The sequence below is a fragment of the Triticum dicoccoides genome, chromosome 4A (genome assembly GCF_002162155.2).
Source record: "Triticum dicoccoides isolate Atlit2015 ecotype Zavitan chromosome 4A, WEW_v2.0, whole genome shotgun sequence".
In the NCBI taxonomy this organism is placed as follows: domain Eukaryota; kingdom Viridiplantae; phylum Streptophyta; class Magnoliopsida; order Poales; family Poaceae; genus Triticum; species Triticum dicoccoides.
Genome location: NC_041386.1, coordinates 153,400,832 through 153,415,653, shown reverse-complemented (window position 1 = coordinate 153,415,653; position 14,822 = coordinate 153,400,832). Strand labels below are relative to the sequence as shown.

The window sequence follows — 14,822 nt, the reverse complement described above, 5'->3', positions numbered from 1 at the left end:
ACACACACAAAAACTGAAACTTGCCATCTGAAAAGAAGTTGCCATGCTTGACAATTAAAGTTGCCATCCCCGCGTCACTAAACTTGCCATAAAAAACGTTCGGAGTTGCCATGTGTTCGTGCCACACGTGTGGCACTTATCAGGGTCCTAAATGTTTCACCTATCCCTGCATTGGTGGACATGATACTAATTATCAAGCATTTAATTATGTACATTTTATTCTCTCGTTACTTTTTTGCATGATCTGAGTTGTACAATAAAGGAGTTATTATCAGCTTCATCTTTTTTGCTTCCTTCCAATGTGGATAAAAATGATTTAGGTGAGGCCAATTTCCTTGGAGGTGTTGCCAGGGTGAAAGGAGTGAAAGATTTCAGTACTGAAAGCGCCAAGAAGCGCTTTTTTGAGATATACCTTGACAAGGTTTAAATTTGCTGTGCAATCTTTTTCGTCTATTCTCCATTTCAGTTTGATTGCACCATGCTAAAATATTATGTTCTTTTCTGCAGTATGCTAAACCAAATTCTGGAATTGGGTTCCCAGGGGCTCTGGAACTCATCATGGAGGTATTTGCAGTGCTTGAATTCAGATTTGTGTTAGCGTAATGGTTTTAGGAAGTGATTATTGCTTTGTCAGTATAGTGCAAAAACGCAGGTCTGAAGGTCGCTGTTGCATCTAGCGCTGATAGGGTTAAGGTTGACGCAAATCTGGCGGCTGCTGGTTTGCCTGTATCGCTGTAAGTGTCTCCTTTTATTTGAATTCCAAGACCATGTTCATAAACTTCTATCGAGTTTTGAATCTCATAATTGTATTAGAGCAATGACACTGAATTTTTTGTTGCTACTATGTTGGTACTGCCTCAGTAGAGCTGAGCCTATAAATTTTCAAAATTTTCCTTGCATCCTAGAATTTCATGATTTCAATTTCTTTATTGGTTAATGCATCAATTGCTTTACCACTTTAGAGCTTCATTTAATTTGGAAAGTGTAAATCATAGTCTGCAGCAAGTATGACCAAGGCTATTTTAAACTTGCTCTGAACAGTTTTTACTGACTTCAGATAAATCTGAAGATTGACAATTGAATTCATTTTTATCCTTTCGTACATTTGCTACTTGGTGTTGATGAACCTTTTCCAAATTTCAGATTTGATGCTATTGTTTCCGCTGATGCTTTTGAAAATTTAAAGCCTGCTCCAGACATATTCCTTGCAGCATCTAAGAACTTAGGTGTTGACACAGATGAGGTAATTTATCTTGCAAATCACATGCACAACCCTTTTATGATGCGTTAAAAAAATTGTGGTCTTCTGGCTGTGGAAAATATATACATGCTGGGTTCAATCGAGTGACTTTGGTAAATCTGCAACCATGCTGATCTATATCCATTGCTGCTTACATGGAGATTTGTCAGTAGATGGATTTCTATGGAGATCATAAATAAACCTCTTGGTATATGGATATCCTAGATCAAAAACACAGGAGCAGAATGCTAGAATTATATTTACTTTTTCTTCTAATCCTCCTTTTCCCTCCCTAATGCCCAGTGACGATTCCACTAGGGGGGGGGGGGTCAATAGGCTTAAGCCTACCCTCCAAAATCCTATTTCAGCTAACCACATCACTTGACAAGTATATTCTGGTGTTTTACATGCAACAATTGCAATGCATTTGCTAATTAGGCTTACTAACTTGATGTTTAAAGCCTACCCTCCATTGTCATGCTAGATTCGCCACTGCTAACACCCTAGTTTTGTTAAGTTTTGTTGTTCCGTAGCTTTTTTGTATTTTTAGATAACAAAGAGAAGTTATAGTTTAATACTACAAAGTCGTCCATGTACATCACATAGCCATTTTCCTAAGTGACCGCTTGAATCATCATCAGGCAATTCACTACTTGTGGCCATAATTATATACTTCTGTGGCTTAAGTGTGGATAGTTTTGGGTAATTGGACGTGACGAATGATAACTGGGATGTTTAGTTGGTACATGCCCGGAGGCAAGGCAGAAGGGGTTAAATCTAATGTTGAATGCTGTTCCACCACTTGGTTTTCACTCTTATGTGGAGAGTTTCGTCACTACGAGCTGCTCTATTCATTGTATGAACTGGGGAAGGCTGAATATGCTTCTATTTTTAGCATTAGTATCGCAGTATTTGACAGTTCTGTTCCCTGGCCAGGGCTAAGGGGCTTTGCCTCCTGCCACTGCATACAAGACCCCCTGGCACACTTAGCAGGATTTGATAATTTTGTTCTCTTGTTTTGGTCTTAGGTTAGGATAGTTTTCATTGATTTTTTCTTGTTATTATGGTCGCGTGGTTGATGCCACTAGTGTTGGTATGTGCTGCTTTGTGTCCTATTGGTGTGCTTGTTCCAAATTTACAATGAATAAATGCTTGTTCGATATGCAAGCAACCATCCTACTTTTGAGATTTTAGTTCTTAAATACTTGGTATACCCCTTCTGTAGTTTTTCATTTACTTTGCATATGAAGTTTTGAATATGTGATATTGTACCAGTGCATCGTGATAGAAGATGCGCTTGCTGGAGTTCAAGCTGCGAAAGCTGCGGAAATACGGTCTGTATTGCGTTCTTATCCCTCTGTTTATTGTCTGGCTTATTTTGGTCATACTGCACAAATCCGAATATTTTTAGTCAATTGTAGTAAATCTTTTACCATGGACTTGCATAAATGCTGGCATGTACTAATATTACTATTGTATGATTCATATCATCTATAACATAAATCAGAGACAAATGTACAATGATCTGTCTATAAGTGCTCTATATGTAGTGCCACACGTTGTGGGCGGGTGATACAGATAGTGCGTGTATGACATACGAAATGCATATGTAAGCTGTCTATGAGAATATGGGCAAACAGAGGGCCTCATTCTCTATACGCGTTCTCTTTTTTCAACCTTATAAAAGATCATATGTGGGATGTGGCATCTCTTATAGACAGCTGATGGCATTCCTTTGTACATGCCCTCATATATGCAGCATTACATGACCACCCTGACAATGATAGCGGTGCTTAAGTTCTTTGAAGCCTTATTTTCTCATAAGGCAATTAATGAGTCAGATGGTCTTTCTTGACATCCAAAGTAGCTACTCTGTTCTATCAATTATTTCCATGAGCCGTGTGGCATTTGACCAGTAAATATTGATTCTATAGTCATGAATCACTTGTGTTATTCTTACAAAAAAGAGATTTGCCTGTAATGATCACCATATCTTAGTTGGTACTATTTGTTTTCAGTGTGCCCGTGAACCCATGCAATTCAAATATGTGATGCAATTTCAGTTTAACTGTGCAGATGCACCAATGTGAAATTTTTATTACATTAAATAGTTGTTCTGGTTACACATCTTGCAGATGTATTGCTGTGACGACTTCTCTAGATGAAGATGCATTACAACAAGCCAGTCCTGTGTTCATCAGAAAAGACATTGGAGATATTTCAATTAATGACATCCTGTATGGTGGTTCTAATGCTTCCCACAGTATGTAGTTCATGCATAATCGATTTACTTTAATAATACATCTCTTGTAGGAGAAACCGGAAAGAAAAACCTGTGTATCTTGTGCGCAAAATTCACTTGTTTTGTTCTATCAACTTCAATGAATAATATCCTGTGTGGTTTTCTTGAATCTTAATGGTATTCGTTGGGTTTCTTGAATTGGTCCATGCAGGAACTTTGTCATATGCCAATTTTCTGTTTCATTGACCCCGGAACGCTATTTGTTGTTGTTGTATCAGTGTACTTAGTACTGATTAAAAGAAAGTTGATGCAGATGAACGGACAGAAAATACCGAGAATATTAGTTCCTTAGGAAATGCTTCTCCTGAAATTCTGAATGGAGCAACTAATGCTGAATCTGTTGAGAATACAAACTCTTCAAGTTCGAAAGACCAAGGGTAAGGTCTGTTTCTGCAAAGAAGCTTAGTGCTTATTTGTAGAAGCTAAGCTTTGCTATTATCTGCAAGTACTTAACTTGCAGCTTATTTGAAATCTTTTTCTAGGAATGCACATTTTACACTGAATCTGTCTCATTATAGAATTCCCATAGGGGTTATTCACTATCCTCAATAGAATGGTCTTTCGCATGTTCAGAGAAATGCAGTTCATAGTAACTATACTTAACACATAATTGATTGACATCCAGAGAAGAAATTCTGCAGGTTGTTGGGTTCTCGTCGGGATATATTAAGATATGGAAGTCTTGGAATAGCTTTTTCATGTCTTTTCTTTACAATCGGAAATTGGAAGGTACTATTGTATACTAGTACACTGCCACCTGTCCTCAGTCGTTGTTGTAGAAGTTCTGAGTCACATTTTACCCTTCTTTTTGCCGTCAGCAAATATGTTTAAGGGCTCTAAATATAGCTGAAAATAGTATGCATTTTCTGTTCTCTTTGAAATAATGAAAACACTACTTTCACTATCACATCCAACTACTTACCTTGTTTCATGCTTTTCTGTCTTGATTTAATTTGTGTATATCCGTGATGACGAAGCCGTAGCGCCTCACCCTGGTCAAGTCGGTCCTGGCCACCATGCCTCTACACTAGTTGTTGGTCCTAAGCATGTACAAGGAGGTGCAGAAGCAGGTCGACAAAACCTTGCAGGGTTCTGGATGAGCAGGGCGCCCACTGTTACGTTAGTTGTTATAGGGTGTGCCAGTCCCTCAGACTGGAGGCTTGGGTGCTCCGGACTTAGGGCGGCGGTCAGCCTCATGGTTCATTGGCTGTGGAGGATGCACACTGACCCACTCCGCCCTTGGAGGGGTTTGGACTTGCAATTTTCCTAGGATTAGCGGGAGGTGTTTGCTGCATCCACCAAGATGGGCATTCATCGGTTGGTGATGGGGCTCCACCCTCTTCTGGGAGGATTGCTGGCTTGACGGTAGAACCATTTTGCAGATTACACCTGATCTCCTGCTTTTGGTCTTAGGGTGCACTAGAAATGCCGAACCGTCCAAGATGCCTTGCCCGACGATCGCTGGATCACGGGCATCAGGGAGGATTTTAACCCCCTAGCCTTGTGGCAGTAGGTCCAGGTCTGGTGGTTGGTGCGCAGGGTGCAGCTATCTAATTCGCCGGATGTCCTTCTGTGGCATTGGACGCCCGACGGCCAGTACACGTTTAAGAGCTGCTACGATTCCTTACTTCAGGGTGGTCGGTTTGAGCTCCTGAAGCTCAAACTGGAAATCTTGGTGTCCCCTTAGGGCCAAGTTCTTCATGTGCTCGCCTGCCAGGATCACTGCTGGACCACGGAGAGGCTAGCTCGGCGTGGTCTGCAACAGGCAAGTTGTGTGCTTTGCTACCAGTCTGAGAAGACGGTGGCGCACCTCACCGGCTCCTCCATTTTCTGCACGGTGTGACACGAGGTACTCTCCTGGATCCGATCGATGGCCTCTCCTCCCGCTGCTGGGGATTTAGTAGGTTTAGCAACGTTGCCTTGCATGTCAATAGCTAACACTAGTCGAATAAACCTAATAGATTTGTGGTGTTGGCTTCTGGGTCGAGGGTCCATTCCAAAGTTTCTAGTAGTAAAATAACAACAGTTTTGTTGATCCATATGAAGGAAGCACTGATTCATATTGCAGTTCTATTTCTTCCATATCAATTTCTACAGTTTATGCTGCATCTTGAAGTTTCTGCTTCATTGTGCACAATTGTACACTTGCCATGAGTAAATTCTTTCAGGCAGGAAGTGTTTCTTTTTGATTAATTTGTCGGTTTCGTTTAATTTATTCAGGCAATGCAGTTCGCATCTCCTAAAGGTCTGCTTAATTTTCTTACGGGTGGGAACAGTTCAATTTTTGCAACTAATGAAGGTAAGCACACAAATATTCAACCACATATGGGATTTGCAAGTCCATTAGTGATTAAAGAAAGTACTTTGAAGTCTCGTTCAAGTATAACTGATGAACCTAGTCAACTTTGACAAAAATAAGACCATGAGCCATTACGCCAGATTTGCTCTCAAGTAGTTTCAGACCCCATCTCACATAACATCATGGTGTCATCTTAGGCAGTTAGACTGGTCATGCCAGCTTTTACTGTAGCAAATCCAATGTTTTTTTGCAGCACGTAGAAATATGATCGAAACTAGCTTGGAAGACGTTAGATCCAAAAACTAGCTGTTGATTTGGTCTCATCTTTCTCTTGCAACTGGGAAATCTGTTGCTATGTTATGTTGATCTCTCTGCGCTGTTTTTGTAGGAGAATCACTGTCATCAAGAGTTCAGCAAATAAAGAAGTATTTAGCTGATTTTGAAACTGGGTAGGTAACTGGCTACCTGCATATTCTTCAATTTTCCAGGCCTGTAATGCTAGAATGTGCTTCATGGCTGAACATGTTTAAAGTAACGCTTACACACTTCCAAAATTTTCTATAGGGGCTCTGCCACTTACGTACCTGAGTTCCCAAGAAAGCTCGACTGGTTGAATACAGCCCCACTTCAGTTTGGAAGAGTAATTTTGAACCCATTTTAGGTTATTCTCAGTAGCTGCAACTTTGCTACAGTACCACATGTTCCAGATTTTCTCCTATTGGATCTTTCAGTTTTCATGGTAGTCTTTATCTAAATATCACCTACTCACATTGTCACATGTTTGGCTATAATTCTTTATCCAATTGAATATGAAACATAAATGCAAAACATGAAAGGGGTGGAATGGATTTGGAGCAAACAGCTTGTTTCTGTGGTCTGATTGTCAGCTATATTGCCAGTGACAATGTCGTGTCTGGACCTGTTTGTTAGAAACCTGGGATTACAATATATACTTCATTTGCGAAAGTGTCAAGTCTGTTACAGGATATTTGCTCTTTCAGTCACAGGTCCAAACAAATATACCTTGGTAACTGTTGACATGCTATTGCAATCTTTAATGTCTCTTCAGTTATAGTTAGAAATCCTAATATTGCGTACCACAAAGTCACAGCTTGCGAACTACTCCCTCCGTTCCAATTTACTCGTCGTGGTTTTAGTTCAAATTTGAACTAAAACCACGACGAGTAATTTGGAACGGAGGGAGTATCTGCCAAATAGCTGGGTTAAGATAGGCAGTAATGTCAATCTGAGTTTCTCTAATCTGCCATGAAAAAAAAGTTAAACCAATATACGCCTATTCAAGGTCAGAAAGCTCCATTGATGATGTTCAAACTTTGGTGCATATGCAATTTTGGTGAGCAAACAATCGATTAAAGATTACTGACAGTTGTGTAAAACTTGCTGAACATCATAACATGTTTGCTAGGGACACTGCCAACAGAACCAGTTGCAGCGAAACATATGTTTGGCACTTCACTGTGATGAAAAATTTAACATTTTTTTTCTTGACGAGTGTAATTTTTCAGTATGGAATTGCAGCGATGTATCCTATCCGGGGAACCTTGACTATTTATGCTTGTCATCTTAGTAGTAGTCTTTCAGATAGTTTCTGCAGCCCCAGTATGTTTTAAGATCTTATGCACCTACAGAACTAAAAGGGTTGTAGAAATGAGAGATGTGTATTAATTTGGATACAAAATCTTCAATCTAGCTGCAGTTTGACTGACTCAAGTGTCAGTTTTGCTGTAAGCAATAGACTTATCTGTACTTAGTCAACTTGTTGTAGTTACTGTTAGTGGTAGCATTCCTTCCTCTTGCTCCAGATAAGGCATCTGTTTCAGATGAGTTAATTTCATTTTTCTTTAAACACGATAAATTATTTTCCTACCATGGGGTTTAGGCCTCTGGAACTGCGACAATAATATTGAAATAATTCCTATGCAAAATGCAGGATTTAAAAGGAAGAGTAGTCGTGTTGGATTTTTGGACATACTGCTGCATCAACTGCATGCATGTCTTGCCAGACCTGGAGTTTATAGAGAAGAAGTATAAAGATAAACCTGTGAGCTTCTGCTTTTGTCTTCACATGTTGTGCAAGAAATGATATTTAGATTACTAGTTCAGGTCGTAATACAGAAGTGCAGGTTTTAGAAGCTGTGAATCCTGATATGATTTCTAACACAGCAACTTTGGTATTTGGGTGATGTGAGCCTTGACATGTATACTCTTTATGTTATCTATTATCAGAAATTTGCCGCTTTTTGGTTCACCTTGCTATTTTCAGTACTTTGATCACATCGTAATCATTAGTTTTGAAACTGAAAGGCTTCCTATAATTTCATACTGTAGGTCTTCTGATTGAGTTGTAAACTGCACTGTATTAGAGTTCGCTACCATAAAAGTGTTAACTCGTGAAGTTGTTAGTACAGCCCTCTCCTCATGCAGCTACTGTTATCTGGTGTTCCTTATTTCTAACGTTGTACTTGCGCGTATGTATTATCTGAAAATTTGTCACACCTGCTCTGGCATTATTATCGGCACAACTCATGACACCTTACTGCTTAGCTGATCATGATGCAATTAAGTTTTAAGTGTTTTTTTTTTCGAGAAAACGCAAAGGACCTTTGCATTTCATTTCATGGAAAAGGTAGACCAATCCTCCTAGGAGGTGAGCAGTACAAAGAAAAGCACAAAATCAGTGGACATCCCAGGTTGTGGGCAGAACAACCCGAAGTCCCTGGGCTCCTGCTTCAGCCCAACACCGGGCCTCGTCCTTGATCCTAACCACTAGTGATTCGATGGATGGCGTGGCGTTGTCGAAGACACAGGCGTTCCTGTGCTTCCAGAGCATCCAGGGCACAAGAAGCGCGATGGATTTGAGGGCCTTCCGATGCGCCGGCGGCGCGAGCTCTTTCGCGCCCAGCCACCACTCCGTGACCGTGTGCTCCTGATCGGGGATTTGGACCGGAATAATCAACCAATCAAGGACAATGTGCCAGGTCTGACGTGCAAAGGGGCAGGTCAGCAGCAGGTGCTGGATAGTTTCCACGGCCTGGTCGCAAAGGAGGCATCGAGGGTGATGCTGCAAGCCACGTCGCGCGAGCCTCTCAGCAGTCCAGCAGCGATCCTGGTCGGCGAGCCAATGGAAAATTTTTACTCGTGGAGGCGCCCAACTCTTCCATACCAACTTCCAAGAATGGCACCGCGTGGATCCCTGGAAACTGGCCGCATAACATGAGCGCGCCGAGTAGGTGCCATTGGTGGTCCACCTCTAGAGCAGGCGATCCGGCTCGTTCGTCAGGATGGTGTGGCACACAGCCTGCCATAGCAGTAAGTATTGTCCGATCTCGTGCAGACCCAAGACCCCTTGAATATCATGTGCCCAAGAGTTACCCGCCAGCCCTTCAGCCACCGTCCTGGCCTTGCGTCGATGTTTGGGAATGCATTGGTGGAGTAGGGGAGCTATCTCACCTACAGACTGCCCGCCAATCCAGCGATCTTCCCAAAAAAGCACCGTCGAGCCACTTCCAATGATCATGGTAGTGGAGGCAAAGAAGAGCGCGCGCTCCTCGTGAGAGAACTGCAGATCGAGACCTTGTCAGGCACGGTCTGGATCGACGCGGGCGAACCAGAGCCATCACAATCGTAGCGCGAGGCCAGCGCGCTCCAGGTCTCGGACTCCCAGCCCACCATACGCGATAGGACGGCACACACGGCTCCAGTTGACATGGCAATGGCCACCGTTGGCCACGGCCCGCCCAGCCCACAAGAAGCCTCGCTGGATCTTCGCCAATTGTTTGAGCGTCTTCTTCGGGGGAGCGAACGCGAGCAGCTGGTGCACTGGTATTGCGTTGAGGACCGATTTGACAAGGGCAAGACACCCGGCTTTGTTCATGAGCCACGCCTTCCAGGTAGGAAGCCGGGCAGCCACCGTATCAACGAGGGGCTGCAACTGGGCGGCGGAAGGCCGTCGCGTCGACAACGGGATGCCCAGATAAGTGATGGGGAGCTGCACCACCGGGCAACCCAATTGGGCGATCACCTCTTGTCCCTGCATGTCACCGTGCAGGACGGTGGCAGAGCTCTTCGCATAGTTAACCAGCAGCCCGCTCGCTTTGCCGAACAGGGTCAAGATACCCTTGATGGCAGCAGTGTCCTCCGGCGTGGCATGACAGAATAGCATCACATCGTCAGCATAGAGGGAGATCGCCGGGATTGGGCGTCGGGGGTGCAACTGCTGCAGAATGCCGGCATCGAGCGCTCGGCGCATCAACCGCCCAAGCGTGTCCACAGCGAGAATGAACAGCTGGGGGGACATGGAGTCGCCTTGGCGCAGGCCACAACGGTGCCAGATCGGGGGGCCTGGCCCGCCGTTCATCATGACACGGGTGCTGGACGTCGAAAGCAGGATCGCAAGCCATTCCCGAAATCTGTCCCCGAACCCATATTGGCGCAAAACCTCATAGAGGAATGGCCAAGATATGGAGTCAAAGGCGCGCGTGAGGTCGAGCTTGAGCATGATCCGCGGAGCTCCGAGTTGGTGCAACAATTTGAGAGATTGCCTCACGAGGATGAAGATATCATGGAGGCTCCGGCCGGTGATGAACGCGTTCTGGTTGCGACTGACCAGGCTATCCAATCTGGGGGCAAGCCGCAGAGACAGGACCTTGGTGAATATCTTGGCCATGATATGGATCAAGCAGATCGGGCGGTAGTTGCGGAGCTGCTGGGCGTCGGCGCGCTTGGGCAGAAGGGTCATGAGGGCTTGGTTGAGCTTGCCAAAGCCACGGCCCCGCATCTCGAACAGTTGCTGGAAGACATCCATAAGGTCCTGTCGAACGATGGTCCAGCAAGCTCGCAGGAACTCCGCAGTGAAGCCATCAGGCCCAGGTGCCTTGCGAGCGGGGAGGCGCTTGATCGCGTCCCAAACCCCCTCCACGCTGAAGGGAGCGTCCAGGCTCGCCAGATCACAAGGCTCAATGAGCCCCTCCAGGTTGAGCGTAAGGTCGCGGTCGGCGGCCGTGCCCAGGATCTCGCCAAAGTGCTCGAAAGCAGCCTGCGCCATCGCGTCCTGGTCGGTGAGCGTGTGCCCATCCACGGCCAGGCTGAAGATTCGATTCTTCTGACGGCGAAAGGAGCATTGCCGGTGGAAGAATCCCGTGCTAGCGTCGCCGTCCTTGAGCGTGGCGATGCGGGCGCGCTGCCTGGCGATGGTGCGCTCCAACGAAGTGAGGCCAAGGTACGAGACCTTGAGGCGCTTTCGCAGCCAATCCTCCTCCGGAGTGAGAGCTCGATCCTCCTGGGCCTTGTCAAAGCGCGATATGAGCTCACGAGAAATGGCCAACTTGTCGCGAATACTGCCTGTCTTCTTGGCACTCCAGCTTGTGAGCCTGCGCGCCGTGGCCTGGAAGCGCAACATCAATCGATGGAAGGGGTCAGGGTCATGGACCGAGCCCCAAGCTGCAGCCACCGTGTCGTGGAACCCATCAAGCCTCAACCAGAAGTCCTCAAAATGAAAACGTCTATGCGCCGTGAGCATGGGGGAGCAGTCCAGCAGCAGGGGGGAGTGGTCCGAGATGACCGACGCAAGGCAGCGAAGGTGACATTCGCCGTGAGCATCCTCCCAGTCCGAGGTGCAGTCCGAGGTGCAGAGCACACGATCCAGGTGCACAAGAGTGGGAGGGGACTGCTCGTTCGACCACGTGAAGCGACGCCCGTTGAGGTAGACCTCCTTAAGCGCAAGGTCATTGACGAGGCGACGGAATCTGCCCATCATACGACGATTTAAGTTACCGTTGTTCTTGTCCACGTCGCGCAGGATGAGGTTGAAGTCTCCGCAAAGCATCCAAGGCTCGGGACAGGCCGCACGAATCTCCCGCAGCTCAAGCATGAACGCAATTTTGTCCGCGTCGTCCTGGGGTCCATACACTACAGAGAGCCACCAAGGGATGCCCGAGGCCGTGGCCACTTTGGCCGAGAGGGCATTCGTGGTGAACAACGGGTCCGTGATAGTCACGACCCTGCTCTTCCAAGCCAGTAAGATGCCGCCCCGCGTGCCAAGAGCCGGGAGGTATGTGTAGTCATCAAACTCTGAACCAAGGGTGTCAAGAACAACAGACGAACAAAGCAACTCCATCTTAGTTTCCTGCAAGCACACAATGGAGGCAGCGGTGGTATCCAACAGCGAGCGAATGGCGGTGCGCCGGCTCCGCGAATTCAGGCCGCACACATTCCATACAGCAATCTTAAGGCCGTGATCCATGGAAAGTGGATCACGGGGAGCGGGCAGGAGCCGCCTAGGATGTGCAGGCGACCTCGACATGTGCTGGCGCGATCGGCGGGCAGGATAGGCATGCTGGGATCTCGCGGTCGACCAACGCGGCCATGGCCTTGAGCACCTGGAGCGGGATGGGCATCGCAAACATGCCATCGTAGGCCTTCATCTCGGCGGGGGTTATCTTCTGATTCGTCCCAATGATCCCCAGGGTGCGCAGGATTTGGACCTGCGCACGTCTCTCGGCAGTGGGTGGCGCCGCCGCCGGGCGGGCAGTGGCAGCCGAGCGGCCGTGACGGGGGGAGAAGTTCAGGGGCCTGCGCAGCCTCCTCCCAGGCGTCGGCAGGGCCGCATCGATGTGCTTGGTGGCGGCGGCCAGAAATTCCCCCAACGTTAGGGAGCTTGGCGCAGCGGGACGGGCGCGGGAACGGCGCATGGTGATCGGCGGGGATGCGAAGCGCTCGGCAGCAGGCAGATTCGTCCCCAGTTGGGCCCTCGCAGGCGTGCGGGCCTCCAAGTTGAGTCCCGTTGCGGTGATCGGGCTTTGTGGCCTCTGCAGAATAGTCACCTGGGGCGAGAGCCCAGTGTCCTCAATGGGCTGGGCCTGGGGCGGTAGAGAGGCCTTGGCCTGGGGGGACGAGGTGGGGCGCTCCTCTCCTCCACCCACGACGCGCGCATGGGGCCCGGAGGACCGGTCAGCGGGGACAGGGCCGTCGTCAGGTGGGGGTGCAGGCGAGACGCCGCTTTGCCCCGACAAGCAGGCCGACACAGGCTGTGAGGCTGGTCCCACGCGCATATCGGGCAGATCCCGACAATTCCTCGGATCAGGAGCATCAGAACCAGGGCCCATACAATCCTCCTCGGGGGCATCCGATGGTGTGAGATTCAAATCTCGGGATCCTTCCGGAGTGTTCTCCGCGAATGGGGGCGTGCCACTTGGTCCGTGGCCTGGCTCCACGCTGGGGATTGGAGCAGCCGAGGGGCCAGGCGGGGGGCCACCGACAGGCGTCCTTCGCGCATCTCTGTCATCTCCTGCAGCAACAGAGGCCCTGCCCGCCTGGGCCACCGCCAAAGCTTGCTTTGGCTTTCTTTTGCGCCTCCCTTTTCTGGCGCGGCCACGCATGTTGGTGGGGCGATGCTGATCGCGCTGCTGCTCCAGCTGACCACGCTGCCCAGGCCAGGACTCTATGGCCCAGCCGCGACGGTGTACGAACGGCGGCGCAACCGCGGAGGGCGGCGTGGGCCATGCAGACGCGACGGACAAACCGTCGATGTGCGCAGCGCGGTTCCCAACCCGCCACCCCAGGGAGTCGACAGCCATGCCATCAGCCCGGCCGGCCGGCGGCGCCTCCGAGCGTCGACGCTTGCGGCCGCGGCGACGCGCACGGCCAGGGCCCCTGCCACGAGCAGGGCCGTCGCCATCACCGGCGCCACCGCCGGCCGGTCCGTCGCCAGCGCCAGCACGGGGAGCTGGGGCGCCGATCCTCTCCGCACGGGCCAGCGCGATGGAAATCGGGTAGGTGAGGGTCCGGATGGCAGGCGCCTCCGAGCCCACGCGCGCGGGGATCTGTTCCACGATTTCCAGGATGGCGGCGCGGCGGATGTTGGCAGGATCATGCGTGCGCCCCGCCAGCCGGAAGACGGCCAAATCAGCCCTAGAACGCGTGCCGGGGTGGAGTCTCTCAATCCAGCAGCTCTCCTCAAGAATATGCTCGGCCGTCGAGAGGTGCCATGCCTGAGCAGGGATGCCCTGGAGCTCAAGCTCGACGCGGTGCTCGAACTGGCCGGAGCCCGCATGAGCCAGCTTGCTCCAGGGTCGCACGGAGAGGGAGAACCGCGGGGAGCGGATGAAGTGATCACCGTTGAGGCGATCCATGGTCGAGCGCGAGTTGAAGAGGATCAGAAAATCTTCGGGGTGATGGACGTGAACTGTGAAGTCACCGTCGACGAGCTCGAGGGAGATGAGCACGTCGGCGACCTCGGCAGCGGACACGGGTGGCCTGTTGCCAGTAATGGAGGCCACCATCGCGCGGGTGAGAACCACCTCGGCCTCCTCCATCTCAACCGAGTGCGACATGATGACCCGCACCGGTGCGGGGGCGGGAGCCAAGGGAGCGCGGACCACCGGAGCAGCAGGTGGTGGCGGCGACGGCGTTGTGGCCCGAGGCGCAGCCCCGCGAACAGCAGGGCCCGAGCGGCCGGAGTCGGCCCGGGAGTCTTCCCGGCGCCGGGCGTCGCAGGCGCGCGACTCGTGGCCGGACTCGAGGCAGCGGCGGCAGCGGACGTCGTTGGTGCAGTCCTGCACCCGATGACGGTGGTCCAAACAGCGGAAGCAGAGGCCGGCGACCTCCTCCGGCGAGGGGCTGCGTCGTCGGGGCTGAGGAGGGGAAGGCACGGCCTCCTGGCGATTCCGACGCCGCGGAAGCTGGTAGCCTTCCGCGTCGACCTGGACGCCGCCAGGGGCGCGGAAAACCTCGGAGCGGGGGCCGAGGCGACTCGCGGCAGGCTGCCTAGCTGTGGCAGCGGCATGAGCGGGGGTTGGGAGCGCATGCGGCGTGGGGGCGGCCGGCGGGGAGCGTGCGACATCGCTGTACGAGCGCGTCGAGGACTCGCCCTCCGAGTCGGACCAGCGGCCGCCAAGGGACACGCGGTCGTCGGAGGGGGTCGCCCGGCGGTCGGTAGGGTCAGCACTGGGGGTCGCCATGGC

The 14,822-nt window shown here is 49.9% G+C and overlaps 1 protein-coding gene across 3 annotated transcripts in view; it reads left to right on the top strand.

The window, feature by feature from the left end:
• LOC119285494 (protein SUPPRESSOR OF QUENCHING 1, chloroplastic-like) overlaps positions 1–14,822 on the top strand; it is a 30,093-nt gene that overhangs the window by 2,078 nt on the left and 13,193 nt on the right. For 2 of the 3 annotated variants that reach the window (XM_037564784.1, XM_037564782.1), the window contains exons 2-13: positions 321–421; positions 508–564; positions 640–734; positions 1,144–1,243; positions 2,516–2,574; positions 3,376–3,503; positions 3,787–3,919; positions 4,184–4,271; positions 5,763–5,841; positions 6,230–6,290; positions 6,406–6,481; positions 7,793–7,903. In XM_037564784.1, the coding sequence (XP_037420681.1) occupies positions 321–421; positions 508–564; positions 640–734; positions 1,144–1,243; positions 2,516–2,574; positions 3,376–3,503; positions 3,787–3,919; positions 4,184–4,271; positions 5,763–5,841; positions 6,230–6,290; positions 6,406–6,481; positions 7,793–7,903 (1,088 nt within the window). The remainder of the gene's footprint in view (positions 1–320; positions 422–507; positions 565–639; positions 735–1,143; positions 1,244–2,515; positions 2,575–3,375; positions 3,504–3,786; positions 3,920–4,183; positions 4,272–5,762; positions 5,842–6,229; positions 6,291–6,405; positions 6,482–7,792; positions 7,904–14,822) is intronic. The other variant, XM_037564783.1, reaches the window with a different exon arrangement.